Source organism: Rhinatrema bivittatum, chromosome 3 (genome assembly GCF_901001135.1).
Source record: "Rhinatrema bivittatum chromosome 3, aRhiBiv1.1, whole genome shotgun sequence".
In the NCBI taxonomy this organism is placed as follows: domain Eukaryota; kingdom Metazoa; phylum Chordata; class Amphibia; order Gymnophiona; family Rhinatrematidae; genus Rhinatrema; species Rhinatrema bivittatum.
The window spans coordinates 272,807,402-272,832,474 of record NC_042617.1 but is presented as its reverse complement, the minus strand read 5'-3'; the positions used below and the strand labels follow the sequence as shown (position 1 = coordinate 272,832,474).

The following is a 25,073-nucleotide window of genomic DNA, read 5'->3' as shown; positions in this document are numbered from 1 at the left end:
TGTGTTGTTTTTGGGGGTTTTTTGTTTTTTTTTGTGACAGGGGGATTTGGATTGGGAGAAGCAACTCCTGAGAAGTTTACAGTGAACCCCTCTGTAATGCCTCAACGGCCATGTCACAGCCACAAGGCAGTGAAATGGATTTTGGGCTCCCTCTTCAGTCTGAGCAGTGGGTTTGAGACCGCAGTGAGCCCAAGACCAGTTGTTGCTGCTTCTACTGCAGCAGTGTCTGTTTGTTTCTCCTGGGCTACGATTTCTCAGAAAATTTTGAAGGGACTGCAGGCTTTTTACATGGGGCAAGGCACAACCCCAGGGGCTGTCTCTGCCTATCCAGCACCACCCATACCAGAACTTTGAGAAAAGAGAGTTAAAACAGGAGTTTAAAAGAAAGGGCCAGACAAGGATTATTATTCTTCATAGATATTTTAGGAGATTCCCTCAGAGAGAGAAAGCAAAAGGTATTTAGAGAAAGATGAGTTTCCTCCTGAGGATGAAGATCATACTTCTATGCTGCATCTCTTTCATAGGGATGAGTTGATGTCCCTGATATGTCTCTGTGCACATTGCAGATAACAAATGACAAAGATGAGACTCCAGTTCCTAAGAAGGATCCAGTTATGTTCAGTTTGAGGAAATATTGATGTTTCTTCCCTCTTCACTAGGCGGTGCAGAATTTGACTTAAAATGGGCAGCCCCAGAGATTTTTCAAAGGGGGCCATTTGCTGGCCAAGCCTTTGGATCCACAGGTGAAAGAAAAATTGTTTTCTCTGGATAGATGCCTTGGTGTGCTTGGTGACAGAGGACCACCATTCTGGTGGAAGGTGGGGAAGTGCGTAAGGACACACAGAACAGAGAGAGAATCTGTGCTTAAACAGGCCTTTGAGACTGTGAGCATGGCTCTTCAGATCTCAGTGTAGTGGAGTATTGTGGTGAGATGTGGACTATGTATAGCACAGGATACTCAGGAAGAGTTAAGGGAGGATTCATAGAAACATGATGACGGATAAAGACTGGCCCATCCATCCAATTTATTTAGCATTATAATTCTCGTGATTTCCTTAGAGAGACCCTGTGTTTATTCTATGCTTTCTTGAATTCATATACTGTTTTTTCCTCCACCATTTCCACTGGGAGGCTGTTCCACACATCCACCATCCTCTCTATAATGAAATATTACTTAAGATTACTCAACCTCATCTCATGATCCCTCGTTCTAGAGCCTCCTTTCCATTGAAAAAGACTAAAGCCCTGTGCATAAAAATCTTTGAGATATTTGAATGTCTCTATCATATCTCCCCTATCTCGCCATTCCTCTAGGGAATATATATGTTTAGATCTTTGTCTATCCCCATATGCTTTAGAACGAAGACCGCTGACCATTTTAGTAGCCACCAACTCTATCCTGTTTATATCCTTTTGAAGATGCAGTCTCTAGAATTGTACACAGTATTCCAAGAGAGGCCTCACCAGGGACCTATACGAGGCAAAATCACCTCCCTTTATCTGCTGACCATTCCTCTCCCTACGCATCCAAGTATCTTTCTGGCTTTTATCATCACTTCATCCATCTGTTTGGCCACTAAGAATCCCTGCCTTTGGAACCGGGAGTGGCATATCTGGCAAGCGTTGGCTATGATGTGATGTGCACCTTGGCCACATGGGTGGTGTCCATATTAGTAGCTTGGAGGCTTCTCTGGATGTGTAACTCATCAGCAGACTCTGTCTTTAATTCTAATTTGATTAAGCTGCCTTTAAGGGTTGGCTCCTGTCTGGAGAAGAGCTGGAAAACATGGGGGCGACTCGAAGGTGCTGAGGCTCCCAAAGAATAGAACCAAAGTCCCATCTTGGAGTTGTTCATCTCATGGGAGGTATCGAAGAGGTTCATGCAAGGTCGGAGCTCTTTGGGGCAGGTTCCAGTCCTGTCTGTCTCAACTTTATCAGTGGTGGGCTTAAATTGCAACACACCAGTGAGTCTTGGAGATTATTTAAAAAAAAAAAAAATGGTTATACCCTGGAATTCGCTCATCCAGTTTCCCATGCTTTTATGGTTTCTTCTTGTTGCTTGGTCTGGATGTTAGGCCCCCCTCACTTCTGATCCAAAGCGACTCCGGCAGCATGCTGTTCCAAGGGCCCAGGTTAAAACGTCTTCCAAATCTGGACTGCCTTTATAGGTCCCCTAGCCAGGACTTCCTGTAGCGCTGGCTGATAATGTCACATCCTCCAGGAGTATATAAGAAATTCTCTTGCAACCAGCCAGTGCCTCAGCAACAGGTCTTCTGGTGCCCTTGTGTTCCAGTGCATGTTGCTATCCTTGTCTTGTTCCTGCTTTGTACTTTGTTCTGTGTCCCTTGTCATGGTTCCTTGCCTTGTCACTTGTCCCTTGCTCCTCTGTGCTCTTTTTGTTGTCCAGTTCCTGCTGGTACGTTTCCTTGCTTGTCCTGTTTGTCCTGTCTATCTTGTCTGTTCTGTTTGTCTCAGACTGACTTCCTGGATACTGACCCTGGCCTTAGTCTTTCTGCTGCCTGCACTGACCTTTGGCTTGTTACCCAGTCTGCGGCCTGCCTTGACCCACGCTTGTCTGGACTCTTCTCTTGGATAGCCCTGGGGACCCACCTAAATCATGCCAGTCCCTGGAACCCAAAGGCTTAACCTGTGGGGAACGGGGCTGGTATAGATGAAGCTCCAGTCGGTTCCACTTAGTGTTTCTTCGCCAGATGATGGGGTGGGCCTAGTGGGCTTGCTCACTAGGCAGTGTCAACCACCCCTCAGCACTAGGGGTCCCCTTCTCCAACAGGCATTACACTGGAAAAGAGAAGCCATAACGTCGACTCTGCAAAGCCTACTTGATTGAAGGTGGTAATTCCAGTACTGAAGAACCAGGAAGGTCTGGGACGCTACTCCATTTATTTTGTGGTTCTTAAAAAACAGGTCCTTCAGTCTCTCCTGGACCTGAAGTGAGTCAACCATTTCTTGAAGATGATCCGTTTCAGGATGTAAACCTTCAGATCTGTGATTATAGCAGAACAAAAGGGAGAATTTCTGTCCTCTTTGGACTTGATGGAAGCTTATCTTCACATTCAGAAAGGATCATCAGCACTTCCAGCAGTTTGTGGTGCTGGATCGCCAATTTCAATTGCAGGCTCTTCCCTTTGGGTTAGCATTGGCTTAAGAATCTTTTCAAACAAGGAAGGTATTTTGGTACTTTCTTATCTGGATGATTGGTTGATAAGAGCAAAGTCCTCTCAGCGAGTTATCCAGTTGCAGGAATTGGGGTAGATTTCATTTTACCCAAAAGCAATCTTCAGCTATCTCAGACATTGGGATTACTTGGGAACTCAGTTTGATACAAAGATAGGACGGTTACGATTTATGAAACAAAGTGTTCAGACGTGTGGCCAGAACTGAGTTTTAGAAGTGACCAGGAATCTGATATAGTCTGGGACTACTTTCAGACTCTTAGATCCATGGAGGCAACCTTGGATCTTGAACTGTGGGCAAGGGCACAAAAGCGTCCTCTTCAAAGGGCCTAGCTTTCCAGATGGAATCCTAAGACTATTCAGTGAGAATGCCCTTTCCGTAGTTGGCAAGACAGCTTGAGATGGGGCTAAACTGCAAGCATCTGGAGAGAGGATTTGATGGCCCCTGTGTGGATCATAGTGAAGGCAGATACCAGTCTGTCGGGTTGGGTGGGTGCACTATCAGGAGTTGGTTACTCAAGGACAGTGGACTCCAAGGAAACGAGATGGTCCATCAACCGTTTAAATTTAGCTGGCTCTCCTCCAGTTTGCACCATGAATAGTGGGGCAGACAGTCAGAGTAACGTCCAATAATGCCACAGCAGTAGCATACATAAATCATCAAGGAAGGACCCAAAGTCCTCAGGTGTCATCAGAGTTGGATCTGCTTCTTCCTTTGGGCTGAAATGAATTTACAGGCATGGACAGTGTTCAGGCAGATTCTGTCACAATGTCATGGACCCAGGGGGAATGGTCTCTCTGTCTCAAGAGGCCTTTGATTACATTGTCACCAGATGAGGTTGACGAGAAGTTTTTCTGATGGTGACCGGCAAGAATGCGAAGGTGTGCATGTTTTTTCAGCCGAAAGACACGTTTGTTCTTCCGGAATTCATGCTCTAGTTCAGGATTGGCCGACAGGAGATTCTATACATTTTTCCTCCTTGGCCCATGATAGGCAAAGTACTTCAGAGGATTCCAAGTTATCCAGGATTAGTGCTGTTAATGCCTCTGGACTGGTCTCGCTGACTGGTGTATGGATCGCAAACATCTGCTGTGCAACAGTCTTCTAAAGCTTCCACCTTATAAGGAGTTACTATGTAGGGGTCCAATGTTTTATGAATATCCGGATCAATTTTGTCTTAGTTTGGCCCTTGAGAGGGCACGATTAGTGAAGAAAAGTTACACTCAAGCCGTGATGGCTATGCTCCTTAAAGCTAAAAAAAAATTATCCACTTCCTTGGCTTATGTGAATGCTTGGAGAGTTTTGAGGATTGATGTTCTCGGTGTCACTGTGCTCCTACAAACGCATCAGTCCCATTGATTCTGGACTTTTTGCAGGAAGTCCTTTCTAAGGGCTTGACTCGTAAGAACATAAGAACATAAGAAAATGCCATACTGGGTCAGACCAAGGGTCCATCAAGCCCAGCATCCTGTTTCCAACAGTGGCCAATCCAGGCCATAAGAACCTGGCAAGTACCCAAAAACTAAGTCTATTCTATGTAACCATTGCTAATGGCAGTGGCTATTCTCTAAGTGAACTTAATAGCAGGTAATGGACTTCTCCTCCAAGAACTTATCCAATCCTTTTTTAAACACAGCTATAAAAAGGTGTTTGGTTAGGGTAATTTTCCAGATACCACAACAAGCACTATTTTACTGCATTTTAGCACAACATGTGTTTCATTTATTGTACCCATGATATTTTCACATTGCAAGCTGAGAAGTTCCCAGACAGGCTTTTACCACATTTTGGTCTACTGCTGGCAAGAGAGGGAGAGAGACTCTAAAGGTGCAGGTAGTGACTCTCCTTTTGTAGAGGGTGTTTACAAGGCAGACCATGGTCTTCTCACCTGGATGCCTCTTGTTTTTTGAGAGGAGTTAAGCATATTAGACCTCTGCTTTGGACTCTGGCTCCATCTTGGGATCTGAACTTAGTTTTGTCATCCTTGGTGGGATCACAGTTTGCTCCCCTTAAGACTATTTCCTTGAAACTGCTTACTTTGAAGATGGTTTTCCTAGTCGCTAATTGTTCAGCTCAATGAATATTGGAGTTGCAGGCGCTTTCTTGTAAAGAACCTTTCTTATTGATTACAAAAGATAAGGTCCAAATTTGTACGGTTTCTTCCTTTCTGCCGAAAGTAATTTCGGAGTTTCATTTCAACCAGTCAGTTTCTTTGCCTGCATTTAGCAGGAAGACAGATTCTGAAGAATACACACTACTTCAACCCTTGGACACAAGGAGACATCATATATGATATTTCACAGTCACCAGCGCTTTCAGGTGAGTTGATTATCTTTTTGTTCATGCAGAAAGGCTTCTAGGACTATACTGACATCCTGGATTAAAGAGGTTATCACTGAAGTTTGTGTGGACTCCAGTATTCCATTGCCAAAGCAAGTTCAGGCTCATTCCACAAAGTCACAGGCTACTTCATGGGCAGAGTTGCAGTTGGGATCTGTAGAGCAGCAACTTGGTCTTCATTGCATATGTTTTCTAAGCATTACCATTTGGATATTAGGCTTAGAGAGGAACCTCCTTTACATCAGCGGTTTTGCGAGGAACTCAGGAAGCGACCTGCCCTGTAAGGGAGTAGCTTGGGTATATCCCATTCGCAGGACTGGTCTGACTGGATGAAAAAGAAGGTGAAATGACTTCTTACCTGATGATTTCCTTTCCTTGAATATAGTCAGACCAGTCCAGGACCCTACCTATTTACTGATTTCTTTTTCTTTTTCCAGCACTTTGCATTGCAGATGCTCTTGTGGATAAATATGTGGAGTTGTGAAATATACTGAATACTTATTCTTTATGGCAGGTGAGTGTATTCTCTTGTTTACTGTTGGAAACTCTTCTTTCCTTTATGCTTCCTCATTCTTCTGGAAGTCCACTGGTTAAAAAAAAGAGTAAATCAAATAGCATGATTTGAGTATTGATTATGTTGAAATTGTCCACAGTTAGCTTGTTACAGAAATACTGGTGGGCTGGTGTCAGCATGGAGGTATATAAGGAGTTACATTAGCAAACCTGTTGATCTGTCTCCATGTGCTGGTTGATGTGCAAAACCCGTTTGTCTAGACTGGTCTAACTGTATTCAAGGAAGGGAAATGAACAGGTATAAGAACATAAGAAAATGCCACACTGGGTCAGACCAAGGGTCCATCAAGCCCAGCATCCTGTTTCCACAGTGGCCAATCCAGGCCATAAAAACCTGGCAAGTACCCAAAAACTAAGTCTATTCCATGTTACCATTGATAATGCCAGTGGCTATTCTCTAGGTGAACTTAATAGCAGGTAATGGACTTCTCCTCCAAGAACTTATCCAATCCTTTTTTAAACACAGCTATACTAATTGCACTAACCACATCCTAAATTCCAGAGTTTAATTGTGCGATGAGTAAAAAAGAACTTTCTCCGATTAGTTTTAAATGTGCCCCATGCTAACTTCATGGAGTGCCCCCTAGTCTTTCTACTATCCGAAAGAGTAAATAACCGATTCACATCTACCCATTCTAGACCTCTCATGATTTTAAACATCTCTATCATATCCCCCTCAGCCGTCTCTTCTCCAAGCTGAAAAGTCCTAACCTCTTTAGTCTTTCCTCATAGGGGAGCTGTTCCATTCCCCTTATTTTGATAGCCCTTCTCTGTGCCTTCTCCATCGCAATTATATCTCTTTTGAGATGCGGCGACCAGAATTGTACACAGTATTCAAGGTGCGGTCTCACCATGGAGCGATACAGAGGCATTATGATATTTTCCGTTTTATTCACCATTCCCTTTCTAATAATTCCCAACATTCTGTTTGCTTTTTTGACTGCCGCAGCACACTGAACCAACGATTTCAATGTGTTATCCACTATGACGCCTAGATCTCTTTCTTGGGTTGTAGCACCTAATATGGAACCCAACATTGTGTAATTATAGCATGGGTTATTTTTCCCTATATGCATCACCTTGCACGTATCCACATTAAATTTCATCTGCCATTTGGATGCCCAATTTTCCAGTCTCACAAGGTCTTCCTGCAATTTATCACAATCTGCTTGTGATTTAACTACTCTGAACAATTTTGTGTCATCTGCAAATTTGATTATCTCACTCGTCGTATTTCTTTCCAGATCATTTATAAATATATTAAAAAGTAAGGGTCCCAATACAGATCCCTGAGGCACTCCACTGTCCACGCCCTTCCACTGAGAAAATTGTCCATTTAATTCTACTCTCTGTTTCCTGTCTTTTAGCCAGTTTGCAATCCACGAAAGGACATCGCCACCTAGCCCATGACTTTTTACTTTTCCTAGAAGCCTCTTATGAGGAATTTTGTTAAACACCTTCTGAAAATCCAAATATACTACATCTACCGGTTCACTTTTATCCACATGTTTATTAACTCCTTCAAAAAAAGTGAAGCAGATTTGTGAGGCAAGACTTGCCTTGGGTAAAGCCATGCTGAATTTGTTCCATTAAACCATGTCTTTCTATATGTTCTGTGATTTTGATGTTTAGAACACTTTCCACTATTTTTCCTGGCACTGAAGTCAGGCTAACCGGTCTGTAGTTTCCCGGATTGCCGCTGGAGCCCTTTTTAAATATTGGAGTTATATTTGCTATCCTCCAGTCTTCAGGTACAAGGGATGATTTTAATGATAGGTTACAAATTTTTACTAATACGTCTGAAATTTCATTTTTTAGTTCCTTCAGAACTCTGGGGTGTATACCATCCGGTCCAGGTGATTTACTACTCTTCAGTTTGTCAATCAGGTCTACCACATCTTCTAGGTTCACCGTGATTTGATTCAGTCCATCTGAATCATTACCCATGAAAACCTTCTCCAATACAGGTACCTCCCCAATATCCTCTGCAGTAAACACCGAAGCAAAGAGATCATTTAATCTTTCTGCGATGGCCTTATCTTCTCTAAGTGCCCCTTTAACCCCTCGATCATCTAATGGTCCAACTGACTCCCTCACAGGCTTTCTGCTTCGGATATATTTAAAAAAAGTTTTTACTGTGAGTTTTTGCCTCTACAGCCAACTTCTTTTCAAATTCTCTCTTAGCCTGTCTTATCAATGTCTTACATTTAACTTGCCAACGTTTATGCTTTATCCTATTTTCTTCTGTTGGATCCTTCATCCAATTTTTGAATGAAGATCTTTTGGCTAAAATAACTTCTTTCACCTCCCCTTTTAACCATGCAGGTAATCGTTTTGCCTTCTTTCCACCTTTCTTAATGTGTGGAATACATCTGGACTGTGCTTCTAGAATGGTATTTTTTAAACAATGACCACGCCTCTTGGACATTTTTTACTTTTGTAGCTGCTCCTTTCAGGTTTTTTCTAACAATTTTTCTCATTTTATCAAAGTTTCCCTTTGAAAGTTTAGCATGAGATCCTTGGATTTTGCACACTGTTCCTCTTCCAGTCATTAAATCAAATTTGATCATATTATGATCACTATTGCCAAGCGGCCCCACCACAGTTACCTCTCTCACCAAGTCCTGTGCTCCACTGAGAATTAGATCTAAAATTGCTCCCTCTCTTGTATGTTCCTGAACCAATTGCTCCATAAAGCTATCATTTATTCCATCCAGGAACGTTATCTCTCTAGCGTGTCCCGATGATACCCCAATATTGACTGGGTAAATGTAATTGAAGTCTCCCATTATTACTGCAGTACCAATTTGGTTAGCTTCTCTAATTTCTCTTAGCATTTCACTGTCCGTCTCACCATCTTGACCAGGTGGACAGTAGTATACTCCTATCACTATAGTCTTCCCCGACATACAAAGGATTTCTACCCATAAAGATTCAATTTTGTATTTAGTCTCATGCAGGATGTTTATCCTGTTGGACTGTATGCCATCCCGGACATAAAGCGCCACACCTCCTCCCGGGTGCTCCTCTGTCATTGCGATATAATTTGTACCCCGGTATAGCACTGTCCCATTGGTTATCCTCTTTCCACCATGTCTCTGAGATGCCAATTAAGTCTGTTATCATTCACTGCTATACATTCTAATTCTCCCATCTTACTTCTTAGACTTCTGGCATTAGCATACAAACATTTCAAAGTTTGTTTTTTGTTTGTATTTTCATTCTGCTTTTTAATTGATAGGGATAAGTTAGAATTTTTTAGCTCAGGTGAGTTTTTAGTTACAGGCACTTGGACTATTTTTCTAATTATTGGAACCTCACTATCGGGATGCCGTAATTCTAATGCATTATTAGTATCCTTTGAAGATACCTCTCTCCGAACCATGCGCTGCTGAGCGACTATCGGCTTTCTTCTTTGTTCTAGTTTAAAAGCTGCTCTATCTCCTTTATAAAGGATAGCGCCAGCAGTCTGGTTCCACTCTGGTTAAGGTGGAGCCCATCCCTTCGGAAGAGATTCCCCCTTCCCCAAAAGGTTACCCAGTTCCTAACAAAACTGAATCCCTCTTCCTTGCACCATCGTCTCATCCACGCATTGAGACTCCGGAGCTCTGCCTGCCTCTGGTAACCTGCGCGTGGAACAGGGAGCATTTCAGAGAATGCTACCCTGGAGGTTCTGGATTTAATCTTTCTACCTAAGAGCCTAAATTTGGCTTCCAGAGCCTCCCTCCCACATTTTCCTATGTCATTGGTGCCCACATATACCACGACAGCCGGCTCCTCCCCAGCACTGTTCCTCGCAGCTTATCTCAAATACTCTCCAGACATACGCTAAGGATGTAGAGAACTTCCATGTGTGGAGTACGGTGGCAATTACTGCCACCAAATATCCACGCTTCATCAGGCGAGCCCTCTCAAGGGTCAAATCGTAAGACAGAATCGAGTCGGACCCTCATGAAGGACTGTCCCTGCTGAAACATGTCCCTGTGAGGTGGGAAGCACATAGGGGGTTTCCACCAGGAGTCTCTGCATGTCCGCATACCATGGACGCCTGGGCCAATCTGGAGCTATTAGTAGGACTAATCCCCTGTGGCGCTCGATTCTGCAAATGATCCTGGCCCAGCAGGGGCCACAGAGAGAAGGTGTAAGCAGGTCCTCTTCCGGCCAGGTCTGAATGAGATGGTCGATCCCCAGGGCCCACTGATCTCTTCTGTGACTGAAAAATCAGGGAACCTTTACATTGTGAGATGCGGCTAGCAGGTCGATGGATGGGAGGCCCCGGTGACCTACTACCAGCTGAAAGGCTTTGGCTGACAATGCCCACTCTTCTGGATCTAGACTCTCCCTGCTTTGAAAGTCTGCTCCGATGTCGTCTTTTCCTGCAATGTGGGAGGCCGAGATCATCTGTAGATGTATTTCCACCCATTCCATAAGGAGATTTATCTCCTGTGACACTTGCTGGCTCTTGGTTCCTCCCTGGTGGTTGATGTACACTACCATTGTTGAGTTGTTCAACATTACGTGGACCTCTTGACCCTGGAATAGGTGGCTGAACTGTAGACATGTCAATCTGACTGCCCGGGCTTCCAGGTGGTTTATGTTCCAGAGTGCCTCTTCCTTGGTCCAACACCCCTGGCCGTCAGTTCCTGACAATGAGCTACCCAGCCCCAGAGGCTCGCATCTGTAATTAGGACCAGCCAGTTCGGTGGGGATAGGGTTACACCCTTTCCCAGATGAACTTCCTGCAGCCACCACTGGAGTAGAGAACATACTTCCATCGGTAGGTGGAGGCGAATCATATAGTCGAGACAGTGGGTTCCAACGTGACAGTAGGGAGCGGTGAAATGGTTGCATGTGTGCCCTCGCCTACGGTACTACCTTTACGGTTGACGCCATCAAACCATGGACCTGAAGATAGCTCCGCACCATCTGCCGTATCGTGTTCGTCAACCGACACACTCGGGACATCAACTTCCTTATCCGCATGGACGGGAGGAAGACCTTGCCCTGCTTGGTGTCGAACTGGACTCCCAGATATTCCAAGGACTGGGAGGGTTTGAGACTGCTTTTGTCCATGTTATGATCCAACCAAGTTGGCTTGAATAAAGGTTTGACCTTTAACTCCTTGAAGGTCCAGGTAGTGGCGCTCTCCTGTTCAGGAACGAGATGAACAGAACCTGCCTGTCAGCCCATCTGGACATGGCCTGTTTTCTGAAAGGGGTGAAGCACTTCCGGCCACCCCTACGGTGGCTGGTTCCTTTGTAGAATCTTAATCTAGTTTTGGAGTTTTTGGCAGGGCCCTCCTTTCTGCCACTGCACAGTCTTTCCTTGCATTTGTTAACCCTGAAAACGGTGTTCCTGGTGGCTATATGTTCGGCTCATCACATCTCTGAACTAAAGGCATTGTCGTGTCTGGAACATTCCTCCAGATGACTCCAGGAGCATTACAATTTCATATTGTTCCATCCTTTTTGCCCAAGGTAGTCTCTGAGTTTCATTTGAACCAGTCCATTTCGCTGCCAACCCTAGATAGGCACAAGGACGAGGAAGAATACCGCCTCCACCATTTAAACGTCAGTAGGCTTTTGGTGTGGTATCTGGAAGTTTCAGAACTGGTTCGCAGTCGGACCACTTTTTTGTCCTTTGCAGTGGAAAGAGACATGGTGAACAAGCTTCGCAGACTACTATAGCTTGCTGGATCAAGGAAGAGCCTATGTGGAGCAGGAAAGCTAAAAGCTCATTCCACTAGGGCTCAGGAAGTCTCCTGGGTGGAAGCTAGACTGCTGACTGCCGTCAACATCTGCTGAGCTGCGATATGGTCCTCTTTACACACCTTCTCCAGGTTCTATTGCCTGGACATTCAGGCCTGAGAGGATGCAGTCTTTGCAAGGGCGGTTTTAACCAGACCACGAGCAACTTCCCACCCCGATCAGAAGTAGCTTTTGTACATCCCATTTGTCCTTAGTCCATCTGGCTACACGCTAGGAAATGGAGAAATTACTTACCTAATAATTTCATTTTCCTTAGTGTAAACAGATGTACTCAATATCCTGCACATGGCTGCCCAAGAACGGTACCAAGGAATCGCCCGTGAAATTAATATAGATTCCAAGAGAGATTACAGGTAAACTGTAACCCAATCCCTAGATCAGGGCATCTATAATCTTGCTGGGATTCAGTGTTTGGTTGAGTACAGTTACAATTATCCTGTTTTAGTCAAGTTGGTTTTAATCAAGTTTTTCAATATGTCCACAGTGGATTTTGAAGAGAATACTGAAGGGCTGAGGTCACTGCAGGAGTGTATCTAGGCTGATGTCAGCTTTGAAACCTGACTCTATCTCCATCTGCTAGCAGGGGAGCATATAACCCATTGGTCCTGAGTCTATCTGTCTACACTAAGGAAAATGAAATTATCAGGTAAGTAATTTCTCCACTACTGGTGGCAATTTGTTCAGCAAGATACATCTTGGAGTCATAGGGCCCCGTCTTGCAAGGATCCATACTTGTTGATTTCCAAGGAAAAAGTAGTGATCCATCCTGTGCCGCCTTCTTACCTAAGGGATCTTAGGCTTTCACCCTAACCAGTCAATTTCCTTACTGATATTTACATCAAGGAATAGAAGTCTGCATGAATTGGATGTATGTAGAACCATTTTGAGATATCTTAAAATGACCAGTTCCTTTTGGAAGTCAGATAGACTGACCTCTTTAACAGCTTTCGTAAGGGTGAGATGACTTCTTGTTCTAGCCAGATGGATTAAGGAGGCTATTGGCACAGCATATATTGGCCAGTGGCAACCAGTTCTAGAAGAGCTGAGAGTGCAATCAGTGAGAGCACAATCAGCTTCCTGGGCTGAATCTAGGATGGTCACTCCAAAGGATATTTACAAGGCGGCAACCTGGTCATCTTTGTATTCCTTTGCTAAACATTATTGCTTGGACGTCTCAAGAACAGCCTAGACTCCCCTCCCATCCAGCTTGAAGAAGCATGAATATATCCCATTTGTCTGGACTAGAATGGCAGGATAAGGGAGGAGAAATTGAATGTTATCTGTTAATTTATTTTCTTTTTCTTGAATCCTGCCATTCCAGTCCATACCCCTCCACGATCAGTCTAGGATAGCAAAAGTATAAAAATTACAGCTTGTTCTTTTGTTGTTAGAAGGGAGCAGGACTTATTAGTCTCTTCTCTTCTTAAAAGCCTTCCCTTCCCAAAGGGGAGAGGAGGATAAAATAAAAGGCTTTGGAGTAGGTACTATTTTTTAAAAATTATAAACATTACTCATTTGCTGTTCTGATGATAGTTGATGAGCTTTGACAAAGGTATACTGACCAGGTTTACTATTGCATTAACTCATGAATTATGAGTGATATCATAGAAAATTTGTAGTTTTGTCTCTACCTGCTGGCAAGGAGGCATAACTCACTCATCTGGACTGGTACGGCAGGATTCAAAGAGAAAATTATCAGGTAAGATTAAATTTCTCCAGTTTTACAGGCCTTAATCCTCCTGCTTAGCCCATTGTACAAATAAATAATGACATAATATATGATGGCAGATAAAGACCAACATGGCCCATCCAGTTTGCCCAATTAAGATTTGACCACTTTAGGTAGCTGCACATATAAATTCTCCTATGCAACCCAGTATCAACTAGCCCCCTTCCCCAAGGCTTTTTGTCTAAATTTTCAAACCTCTTCTCATCATTGCCCTCTATAACTTTCCCAAGCATGCATGAAAACTGTTATAGTGATGGCATACACCACCTCTGCTATTAGGCTATTTCAAGCATTGCTTCTTATAAGACGAATACTTAAACTACACTCAGGTCACCTTCCCTGTCTTATTATCAAGTTTTGTAGTAATCCCCACAGCTACCAAGATTAGTGAGGAGGATGTAAAAATGCATACATATATAGAGAGATAATATAAAATGCATCTACCTTATAATGGCCTGTGACCGACGGCCCGCAAATGCGCAGTAGAGACCAGCTCTACGCGCAATGTGCGGGCGAGCACGTCGCTCTGAGGCAGCTTCAGAAAGAAAAAAAAAAAAATGGCAGGTCGTCGGCGGTACACGGCAAGCGGGCGGCGACGGCGGGTGGGTAGCGAGACGGCGGCGGTACCCTCGTAGTTCGGCGACGCGGTAGGTAGCAGGCGGGTAGCGAGGGAGGGAGAAGAGAGAGAGATGGGAGGACGGACCTGATGTGGGAGGGAGGACGGAGAGAGAGAGTGGGAGGGATTCAGTGACTGAGTGAGAGGGAGGGGACTGAGTGAGAGGGAGAGGGGGGGACTGAGGGAGGGAGGGGGACTGGGAGAGATGAGAGGGAGGGAGTGGGACTGAGGGAGAGTGAGTGGGGACTGAGTGAGTGAGAGGAGGGGGGAGGGAGTGAGTGAGAGGGAGGGGGGAGGGAGTGAGTGAGGGGGAGGGGGGAGGGATTGAGTGAGGGGAGGGACTGAGGGGAGGGGAGTGGACTGAGGGAGAGAGAGGAGGGAGGGAGGGAGTGGGACTGAGGGAGAGGACGGAGGGAGTGGGACTGAGTGAGAGTTGAGTGGGACGTGAGTGAGAGGGAGGGAGAGAGGGGGGAGGGAGTGAGTGAGTGAGACTGAGTGGGAGGGAGGGACTGAGTGATAGGAGAGGGAGGGGGGGGAGGAGTGGGTGAGGGAGGGGGAGGGGAAGAGTGAGGGGAGAGAGAGAGAGAGGGGGAGGTGAGAGACAGAGGGATGTAGCCCGTTTTAACGGGCTTAACGGCTTGTACATATATAGAGAGATATAACCAAACTCCCCAGCATGCTATTATACTACTGCTCTTTAGGGATGTAACCACCACTCCTTGCAGATTTCCCCGGTGCTTTCTTGGACAGCCCAGGGCAATCATACCACTGCTGCTTAGGATTATAACTGCTGCTCTGTGCAGTTTACCCCATGCCACCTGGGAAGCACAATTCAGTCATACCACTGCTGCATCCCCAGTGGGGTGGAGCAACAAGTTCTCAATCTCAGCCAAAAGGCCAAGAAATGACTGTCTTCTTGTGGCTAAAATACTACATTTGAATCTAAGTTAAAAAGAGACTAAGAAGCAATCACAGATGCTGAAAATGAATATCTGGTAGGAGGGAGAGATGTCATTATTTGGTTCAGAGGATGTTAGAGGGTGGGGATATTTTATCTCCTTTGGCTCAAGAAGAGTGGATTCTAAATTTTGTCCTTTGCTTTTATCTTACTAGCTGACCTACGACTATCAGTTTGACTTTGAAGATGATCAGCATAAGATCCCATGTCACTGTGGAGCCTGGAACTGCAGGAAATGGATGAACTAAAGTGTTAGCATCCAGTAGTGGTTCAGCTAAGAAAGCACCCCTCAACCAAGATGCTGCGCTGAGGCAGGCTGGTTTTGGTTGCTGCGGACACCTGTCCTTTCCCCAAATCCTCCTCAAGGCTGGAGTATGATGGGGGACTCAGCTGCTGCTAGGTGAGGAAGCTTCCCTATAATGGAAGATAAAAGGTACTGCTGACTCAGAGAGGCACAGGGGACCAGGCTTGTTACTGCCACATGAACCAGCTTCTGGTCTTGGCCTGATCCCAGAGCTCACAGCTCATATCGCTGGACTTCTGTTTAGTTACTGTCTCCTGTTTCTTGGCTGTGAATTGCTGTGCCCCTCATCCCCAATGGTAGGATGGATCAGCACTGCACTCAGCCGAGACTGGCATTGGATGTACAAAACTCACTGAAGCACCCAATGGGGTCTGTAAATACATCCCTGCGAGAACAGAAATCCCTCAAGGTCTGTACAGAAAACTTCTTGAATGATGTATCTTTTTGTTTATCTGAAACTCACAGATCCTTTTGCTGTGTACAAATAAGATTAGTAAAATATAAAGTTTAAAAAAAAAATCACTTGCTAGTTACCAACGTAACGAAGGCTTTGAAGAAAAGACTCATCCAGCTAGACAATCCCAGACTCCAGGACACAAGATAGATGTTTCTACTGAAGTGAACAATACAAAGACAGACAGGCACATTCGACTCACGTCACCAAGCGGGAAATAAAACTCAAAGAAGCACCTGCACTCATACCTACCTCATTCTAAGTGTTGGAGTGTAATGTGCAAATGTGACACCCTGCCCAGTCCCCTTCCTCCGTCACAAAGACTAAACAGGACAAGGAGGTGCTTGTGTGCAGTGGCGGGAAGTGGTTGGTGGCAGTTTCGGGGTTGTCTTGTCAGCCTTCAGGGAGTTGGGGGGGGGGGGAGGAGGATGGCAGGAAGTGCTGGTGGCAGTTTTGGAGTTTTTGTCAGCCCAGGCTGGGAGTTCCTGGAGACTGGTCAGGGCGAAAGCTAGTCCTGCACCTTCTGACCAGTGGAGGCGTTTGGGGCTTCCAAGACCACCTCTGGAAGGAGGCTTTCTTCAGAAGCTGTGTGCGCGGTGCGGGGAGGGGGAGGCCTTGAATCATGGACCTTTTCAACTCATTCTGTGTAGAGTGGTCCTTGAGTGGAGATGATTAATCATTCAAAAGTAAATTACTGATTGGGAGGGAAGGTTTCATTCTGTTATTTTTTTTTTTGGCTGAATCATTCTGTCCTCTCCTTGCCCCCAAATACCTTAGGACAAGTCAGGAAGGAGTACTATTTGCAGGGGAAGAGAGGATGATATAAAGGTTTATGGCTGGAGTTAAATTTTCTGGATTCCTTGCTGTGGGCCCCCCTCCCCCCTTTAAAAAAAAAAAAAACCCTAATTACACTGCTGCTTTCAGCCGATTACTGTTTGTGCAAAGACTTTTTTTGTGTCTGCATATTGCAGAGGGAGGGGGGTTATTTATCTATTTATACATGTAATATATATATATGGAAATCTAGAAGGAAAGGGAACACTGAAGCCTGTGCTCTCATTGGCTGGGGAGTGAATCCTGCACTCTTAATGGATGGGGAAGCTGTTCTGATCCTTCAGGTGTCCTGGAGAATGTCCCCAAGTTCAAAGGAGAGGAAACATTAAAATGAGTGTGTGATGTGGTGTTGGGGGGGGGGGGGGGGGGGGTTCTTTTTTGCCTTTTTTTTTCTGTTGGTTTATAACAGTAAGAGTCCTCCTATGGCAGGGTAACTTGTTGTCCATAAGTCTACAAACAATACCTGTCACTCCCATCAAGCTGAATGTTATGAGGTGGTCGGGGTCCGAGATCACTGCTGTTTGGTTCCAGCTTGTTGGCCCCTGCATAGAGAGCCAGACAGGATGGGGGAATGGGAACATGTGATTGGGAAAGATGAGCTCTAGAATTAACGCACAAATAAATTGTCTTCAGCACTGGCTGAACTGGGGCCCGGGTCCTGACCCTCCTGCCTTTGACCTGTGTTGGAGTTTAACCCTTCCGCCTCTCTGCAGATTTTACTCATTTTCTCCTATCCCAAGAGACAGAAAAACCATCAGGTGCGAGAGGCCACGAGCACTTCCAGTCAAAAAGAGAGAGAGAAAAAGTGCTGTTGCATTTTAACGCTGCTTCCGCAACTGTTCAAAGCTGCAAATATGTTTTAAAAAGTACATAAATATTTGTAAATAATGGAGTTGTGTAGAGAAATGGCCATTTTTACCCATAAACCACTGGACGCTATTTTAGAAATCAGAACAATCCGTAAATAATAATTAAAAAATAAAAAAAAATAAATTTAAAAAAAAACCCTTTTGTGTTGGTTTGTTTTCCAAATTTCTGTAAAGATTACTTAGGGAAAGCATAAAGGATTCCCAGCCGGGCAAAAGCAAGAAGATGAGCTAGGCAGGAAGTCTGACTTCTTAGATTATGGTAGATGTAGAGTAACGTAGATTCTAGGTGATCTTATACATTTTTTTAATTTTTATATAAACTGTAATCCAATCCCAAGCTAAAATGTTTGATTTTTTTAATTATTTTTTACGTTCCCTGCCTGTATAATTGCATTGAAGCGTTATGGTTCTGTACACATATTGTTTTGTTTTTACAGTCCCCCTGAAGAACTACCCCTTCCTCCCCCACCCCACAAAAAAACAAAACAAAAACCCTTATTTTTAAATGTGACGTGTGGACTTCTGAGAGAGGACCTTCATTTGCATTGTGAGCATTCTGTACAGCAAAATTGTCCTTTGTAACAAAATAAAATTATTCCTTTTTTTAAAAAATAAAAAAAAATTAAAAATTGTACGTGGCATTGTTTTGTATTGGATATAATTTTGAAATGTATATAATTTATGTGAAAGAGACAAAGGGAGCAGATTCAAGTTTGCTTCTTTTCTTTGTTTTAAAGGACAAATAAATGCATTTTAAATATTACTGTCCTTTTCATTTCTTTAATTGAGTTAGGGCAGGGGCAGATTCCCGATGACGACAGGCCCGGGGATTCGCCGCCCAGGAGATACCACGTGGTCTGCCGAGCACGGCTCTGTCACAGCCGCGCTCGGCAGACCACGTGACTAAAGCGACCGGCCCACCAGGGGATGCCCAATCTCCCGATAGGCCAATCCGCCCCTGTGTTAGGGGTGAGGCTGGAGGAGACAAGGTTTGACCTGATGCGCTAACTTTGTATAGAGCTATGCACCAGTCAAACTTATATTCCTTCTCATCCTACTACACCAGTTCAGACTCCCCCCCCCCCCCCCTCTCCACCAGCAGAGGACACAACTTTCTCTGTGACACCATCACTACTACTTACATGTGGTGCAGACCAAATAAAGCCAGTTTTCTCTGGTCTTGCTACACCAGTCCTGATATGTGGGTTGATCCTCACTATCAACAGATGGAAGTAGAGAGCACAGCTTTATCTGTGATATCATCACAACTATTTACATGTGGTGCAGTCCAGAAAATTCCTCAGAATTCTCTACCTCCAGCAGATGGTAGAACGTATTAGTGGTGCAGCAAGATTTTTTTTTTTTTCCCCCCGACAAGGCCTGCCTAGCCCTTGAGGTTGGAATAAGGTAGTGTGTTCTTCAGTGTTGTAGGGCCAGGCTCTTGATTTTCTGTTACTAAGGTAATAAACACAGTGGTTCTCTGAAGGCTAGAGGATGGAAATGAAGATAAAGGGTGCATGGGAGTAACTTGCTGGTTGTGGCGGTTACTACCCTTAGAAGGCATGGGGATTACTACCGTCAACCAATAAGCCTTGATGCTTTTGATGCAACTGCAGCATTGCTCTCCGCTTCGACGGCAGGGGTAAAAGCCGATGCCCTGTGCCACGCAGTGCGAGGAGGCCCTGGGAGATCCAGCTCAGGGCCAGTCCCACCAGGGACGAGTTCCAGCTCCTCAGGGGGCACCCCGGACCTAGCCAGGGGGACCCCCCCCCACAGACAGGGGACCCCCAAGGAACCAGTGCCTCTCTGCTTTGATCCAGCATCCATATCATGGGTGGAGTTTTTTCAAGGGGATTCACGTCTTTGTTTCAAATGCAACTGAACCTATGGCTGTCCAATCACATGCTCCACCGGAGGGACCCCACATTGCCCCAGGCCCCTCAAGACCTAGGCACAGGCTCCCATTACCCAGAAGCCCCAATCTACAGGGACTCGGACACCTCTGAGGAAGAAGCCGAACCCCTAGAAGAAGGGGAGCTCCCCCCGGGGACAGAGCCTCACCGAACCATGAGATGCTTCTTCACAAAGGACAAGCTCCCAGACCTGGTCAATCAATGTACTGACGGAGCTCGCTATCCCGGGCCCAGGTACTTCGGGGGAACCGAAACTGAACCCCCTGCTGGAGGGTCTTCGACAGACTTCTCGCCATTTCCCTCTGCTTACAAGCAGCACAACAGCTGATTGACCTGGAATGGAATGCTCCGGAGTCCGCATTCAAAGGGGGACGAGCCTTGGTGGCCCTGTACCCCCTGTACCAGCAACCAAAGATCTTCTTGCATGCCCAAGAGTGGATGATATGGTCTGCGCGGTCTCTAGGCGCACCACTATCCCAGTGGAGGGAGGAGCTGCCGCTCAAAGATGCACATGACCGACGTCTGGAGTCCATCCTCAATCATTGACGTCGCGCGCTATGTCTCTACAAATTGCGGCCTGCTGTTACCGTGGTGACACGTGCCTGCCTATCAACAAACCAGGAACACCACCCCGGGAGAAGACGTGGAACCAGCGATATCATTCCTAGCGGACGCTTCTTCGACCTAGTGCGCACAGCGGCCAGAGGAGTGTCCTCTGCGGTGGCTGCCAGGAGACAACTCTGGCTCCGAAGCTGGTCGGCCGACGCATCTTCCACAACGCGCCTCACGAGGATGCCCTTCAAAGCATCCCTCCTGTTCGGCAGCGAACTAGAGAAACTGGCCGACAAATGGGGCGAGTCCCCATTACCGCGACTGCTGGAAGATAAGACAAAGAGAAATCGGCGTTCCTTCCCCAGGTCCTCCAGGGGCAGAAGTTCGCAGCGCTTCAATCCTTACAGGAACAACTATCAAGTGCCCCGCCCTACGGGCAGGAACTAGTCCTTTCGGACCAAGCACAACAAGAGGGGAGCCAGCTCGGGTACAGGCCCCAGCTGCACCCCACAATGAGATTCGGCCGACCCATCCAAGGGAAGAAGCCATAGGGGGCAGACTAGCCCTATTCTACCACAGATGGATCGAGATAACCTCGGAGAAGTGGGTCCTAGCCATCATTCGGGAGGGGTACTACCTGGATTTCCTACAAACCCCTCCGGACAAGTACGTGGAGTCCCCCTGCCATGACCCCTCCAAGAGGGCGGCGGTGGAAGCCACACTGTCCAGGCTACTGGCACTCGAGGCCATAACCCCAGTACCTCCACAGGAAATAAATACTGGCCATTATTCCATTTATTTTATCGTTCCCAAGAAAGAGGGAACATTCAGGCCCATCCTGGATCTCAAGTCGGTCAACCGCCATCTCAGGATCCCTCACTTCCGCATGGAAACCCCACGATCCGTTATAAGGGCGATACAACCAGGAGAGTGTCTCACATCCCTGGATCTTTCGGAGGCCTATCTGCACATCCCCATTCATCAGGAACATCAGCGCTACCTACGCTTCAAAGTCCTGAACCGTCACTACCAGTTCCGGGCACTACCCTTCGTGTTAGCCACAACACCCTGGACGTTCACCAAGGTAATAGTGGTGGCGGCAGCAACACTGAGGAAGGAAGGAATCCTTGTTCACCCCTACCTGAACGATTGGCTGATCAGAGCAAAGTCACCGGAGGAAAGCCGCCAAGCAACCAGCAGAGTCAGAACTCTACTGGAAAGCTTAGGATGGGTAGTTAACACAAACAAAAGCTCCCTACAGCCCTCACAGTCGCTGGAGTACCTAGGAGTCCGATTCGACACCAAAGAGGACAAGGTCAGCCTGACCCCCCACAAGGAGATCAAAATTGTGGAACTGGCTACAACCCTTGCTGGACGACCGTCGTCCCACAACATGGGATTTACCTGTAAGTCCTCGGGCTGATGGCATCCACACTGGAAGTTGTGCCATGGGCGCAAGCCCACATGAGACCCCTACAGTGCTCACTCCTATCACGGTGGAGCCCACGGTCCCAGAACTACACCATATGTCTTATCACTCCCAGGCAGAGTTCGGACCCAGCTACACTGATGGCTGCAGGCAAACCATATGAGCCGGGGATCAAGTCTCTCCTCCCCAACCTGGACTCTACTCACCACAGATGCCAGTCTACGAGGATGGGGAGCACACTGCGAGGAGCTAACCGCCCAAGGGCAGTGGAACGCAGAAGAGGCGGGATGGAACATCAACCGCCTAGAAGCGCGAGCAGTCAGACTAGCCTGCATGTGGTTCGCCCACAGACTTCAAAACAAAGCGGTCAGAGTAATGTGGGACAACGCCACGACAGTGGCCTACATCAACCGGTAGGGGGGAACCAGAAGCCAACAGGTGTCCCTAGAAATAGACCCCGTGATGGTGTGGGCGGAAGCAAACCTCCAGGAGATCTCTGCCGTCCACATCACCGGGAAAGACAACATCACGGCAGACTTCCTCAGCAGGGAAAGTCTAGACCCAGGAGAATGGAGGCGGTCACCCACAGCCTTCAAGATAATAGTGGATCGGTGGGGGACACCGGACATGGACCTTCTGGCAAACAGATCCAACGCCCAAGTATCCAGATACTCAGCCGCAGGCAGGAACCACAGTCCCAAGGGATCAATGCCCTGGTACAGCCCTGGCCCCCGGGGACCCTACTATATGCCTTCCCACCGTGGCCCCTACTGGGCGCAATCATTCACAAGATACACCTACACAAGAGACTAGTTCTTCTGGTGGCTCTGGACTGGCCAAGAAGACCCTGGTACGCAGACATGAGAAGACTGGCAGGGAACCCCCTACCCCTGCCGCCACACAGGGACCTGCTACAACAAGGTCCGATCCTCCACGAGGACCCAGCTCTATTCTCTCTTACAGTCTGGCCATTGAGAGGGCTCGCCTGAGCAAAAACGGGTACTCGGGGGCGTAATCGACACCCTCCTACGAAGCACGCAAGTTCTCCACATCACTAACGTACATAAGGATCTGGAGAGTATTTGAAGCCTGGTGCGAAGACCACAACATCAAACCACACTCATTCACTGTCCGTTCTGTAGTCCGTTCTACAGAACGGACTACAGAAGGGCCTGTCCCCTCAACTCCATCAAGTGTACAGGTGGCTGCCCTGTCATGCTACGGCTCCAAGAGCGGGAGCAGCAACAGCATAGCCTCTCACCCAGGACATGTCCGATTCCTGAAAGGAGTCAAAACACATTCGCCCACCACTAAAGTGGCCAGGTACCTCTGTGGAATCTCAATCTCGTTTTGGACTTCCTAGCAGGAACCGCCTTCAGACCCCTTCGCCTGTTAACCTTGAAGATGGTGTTTCTGCTGGCGGTGTGTTCAGCCCGCCCGCATATCGGAACTACAAGCACTGTCCTGCCGTGAGCAGTTCCTCAGGCTCAACCCCGGGGGTCCATCCAACTACGCACGGTCCCCTCCTTCCTCCCCAATGTGGTCCTCTACACTTCCACCTTAACCAGACCATCTCGCTACCAACGACGGATGCCCGGACGAGTCGGAAGAAGCCCGTAGTCTCCGTCACCTCAACATCGGCAGACTCCTATCCAGATACCTGGCATTGTCTGAGCCCTCTTTCGCTGGGCAGGAGAGAACCTCACTCAGTTTTCAGCAGCACAATACTGCAGGACAGGAGAATATTCAGAAACATTTTCTGAGCAGGAATCTTTTGGATTTCAGAGAATGGGAACTCTGTTATACTGCATTTCAGATGATTGTGGACCATTGGGGTCTTCATATGGATCTTATGGTGACACGCAGAAAATGCTAAGATCCGCCAATGCTTCAGTTGGCACAGGGAAGTCTGATGCAAAGGCAGAGCCACTCTAGTCCAACCTTAGCCAAGAGGAGTTTTGCTGTGATATGTTCTCTCCCATCGCCCTTAATAGGGCGAAACATTTAGAAGATTGGAGAAGAAAATTGGCCCAGACAGTCTTGGTGGATCCGGACTGGCAGAGGGGAGGCCCTGGTGCATGGATCTAGTAAGAGACATATTCTAGGTTTTCAGAGAGCAGAGGCTTTCTGTCTCAAGGTCCTGTCATTATGGATGACCTTTTTCCCTTTTTGTTTACTGCTTGTCTCTTGAGAGTTAGTGTTTGTGATGGAAAGGCTATTCCTGCTCCATAATTTCTACTCTGCTGAAAGAGGTCTGTTTCCATGGCATATCAGAGTCTGGCAGAGTTTTGAGATGTTTTGCCAAAATGGTTTGGTTTTCTCCATAGCAGGGCTGATGTGTCATTTTAGCCCTTCACCAGGAGTGTCTGGATAAAGGTTTGGCATAGTCCAAGTTGCAGCATTACTGTTATAGAGGTAGGATGTGAGATATGAAGGAGTTACATGAGATGGCCCCAAAACAACTTAAGGTTTGGCTCAGGGATCTGGCCCAGTCCAATTAAGGTACAACTGAGGAGGGAATGCTGGGGCGTGTGAAGTAAAGGAGGTGCTGGGGAGTTCCAGTTCATCTGGATCTTGCTCTTTTTCATTAGGGCTTTAACTGAATCCTTTGCTGCTGTCATATAGAGCTACGGTGCAGGTTCCCCAGAGGAGGAGGAGACGCCCTACATGGACCAGGAGATGAAGAAGGAAGTTACCTTAGCACAGCTCACCGCCCAGAGAGAGCGTGGTCAGAGGTTGGCCTGGAGCCCCCCTCACAGTCATCTGCCCCTTGGTTCCTCATCTGCTCCCCTTTGTTTGCAGCAGGTAATAGAGAGAGAGAGAGAAAAAGGAGGCCTGGCCAACTATCCACTGGTTCCAGGATGTTTCACTTGGCAGGATGTTAAGAAGGAAGGCCCATGAGGAAATAAGGGGCCTCAGAGAGAGGAGTTAGGACTACATGCGAACTGGTGATATCACTGGGCAACAATGAAAGTGTTACTAACCTAAAAAGGTCCTATTCTGTAGTATCTTGATGTGCTGAACATGAATATGACCATGAAAAGTTTTATTGGCTCTCGTTTTGAAGATATTTAATATAGTTCACTTTCTATGTTTAGTCATGTAAATTTATCTAGTAGGACTGTAAATAAGCCCAGAATGATGTAATATTGCATAATACCATCATGCACACATCATCCAGAGTTTATTACATCATTTTCTGATGCAATGCAGTTCTACTGCCATGCTGCTGCTGAGTAAGCTGATGTCAGCAGTGTACTATATGAAGCCCAGTCAGAAAGGGGTGAGCATTTGAAATATTCATGCTGGCTGTCTACTGCTGGACACTCCGCAGAGATGCTCCCGAAACAGGTGTACAAGAGACAAGCAAAGAAATCTAAGACATTAGTCTATGACTTTCATTTTTCAAACGGTATTAACCGTAGGTCTCCTACTATTGGCATACAATTCAAGATTGTAATTATATTATTGCATATTACAAAAAAACTAGAGCCAATTTTTGCATTTTCACAGTCACATTCATGTGTAGCACATGGAAA

General features: G+C 46.4%; 1 protein-coding gene across 6 annotated transcripts in view; it reads left to right on the top strand.

The window, feature by feature from the left end:
* KMT2D (lysine methyltransferase 2D) overlaps window positions 1-18,274 on the top strand; it is a 610,975-nt gene extending 592,701 nt beyond the window's left edge. For all 6 annotated transcript variants that reach the window (XM_029594656.1, XM_029594657.1, XM_029594655.1 and 3 more), the window contains one exon: window positions 15,335-18,274. In XM_029594656.1, the coding sequence (XP_029450516.1) occupies window positions 15,335-15,427 (93 nt within the window). In that variant the 3' untranslated portion in view covers window positions 15,428-18,274. The remainder of the gene's footprint in view (window positions 1-15,334) is intronic.
* The last annotated feature ends 6,799 nt before the right edge of the window (window positions 18,275-25,073 follow it).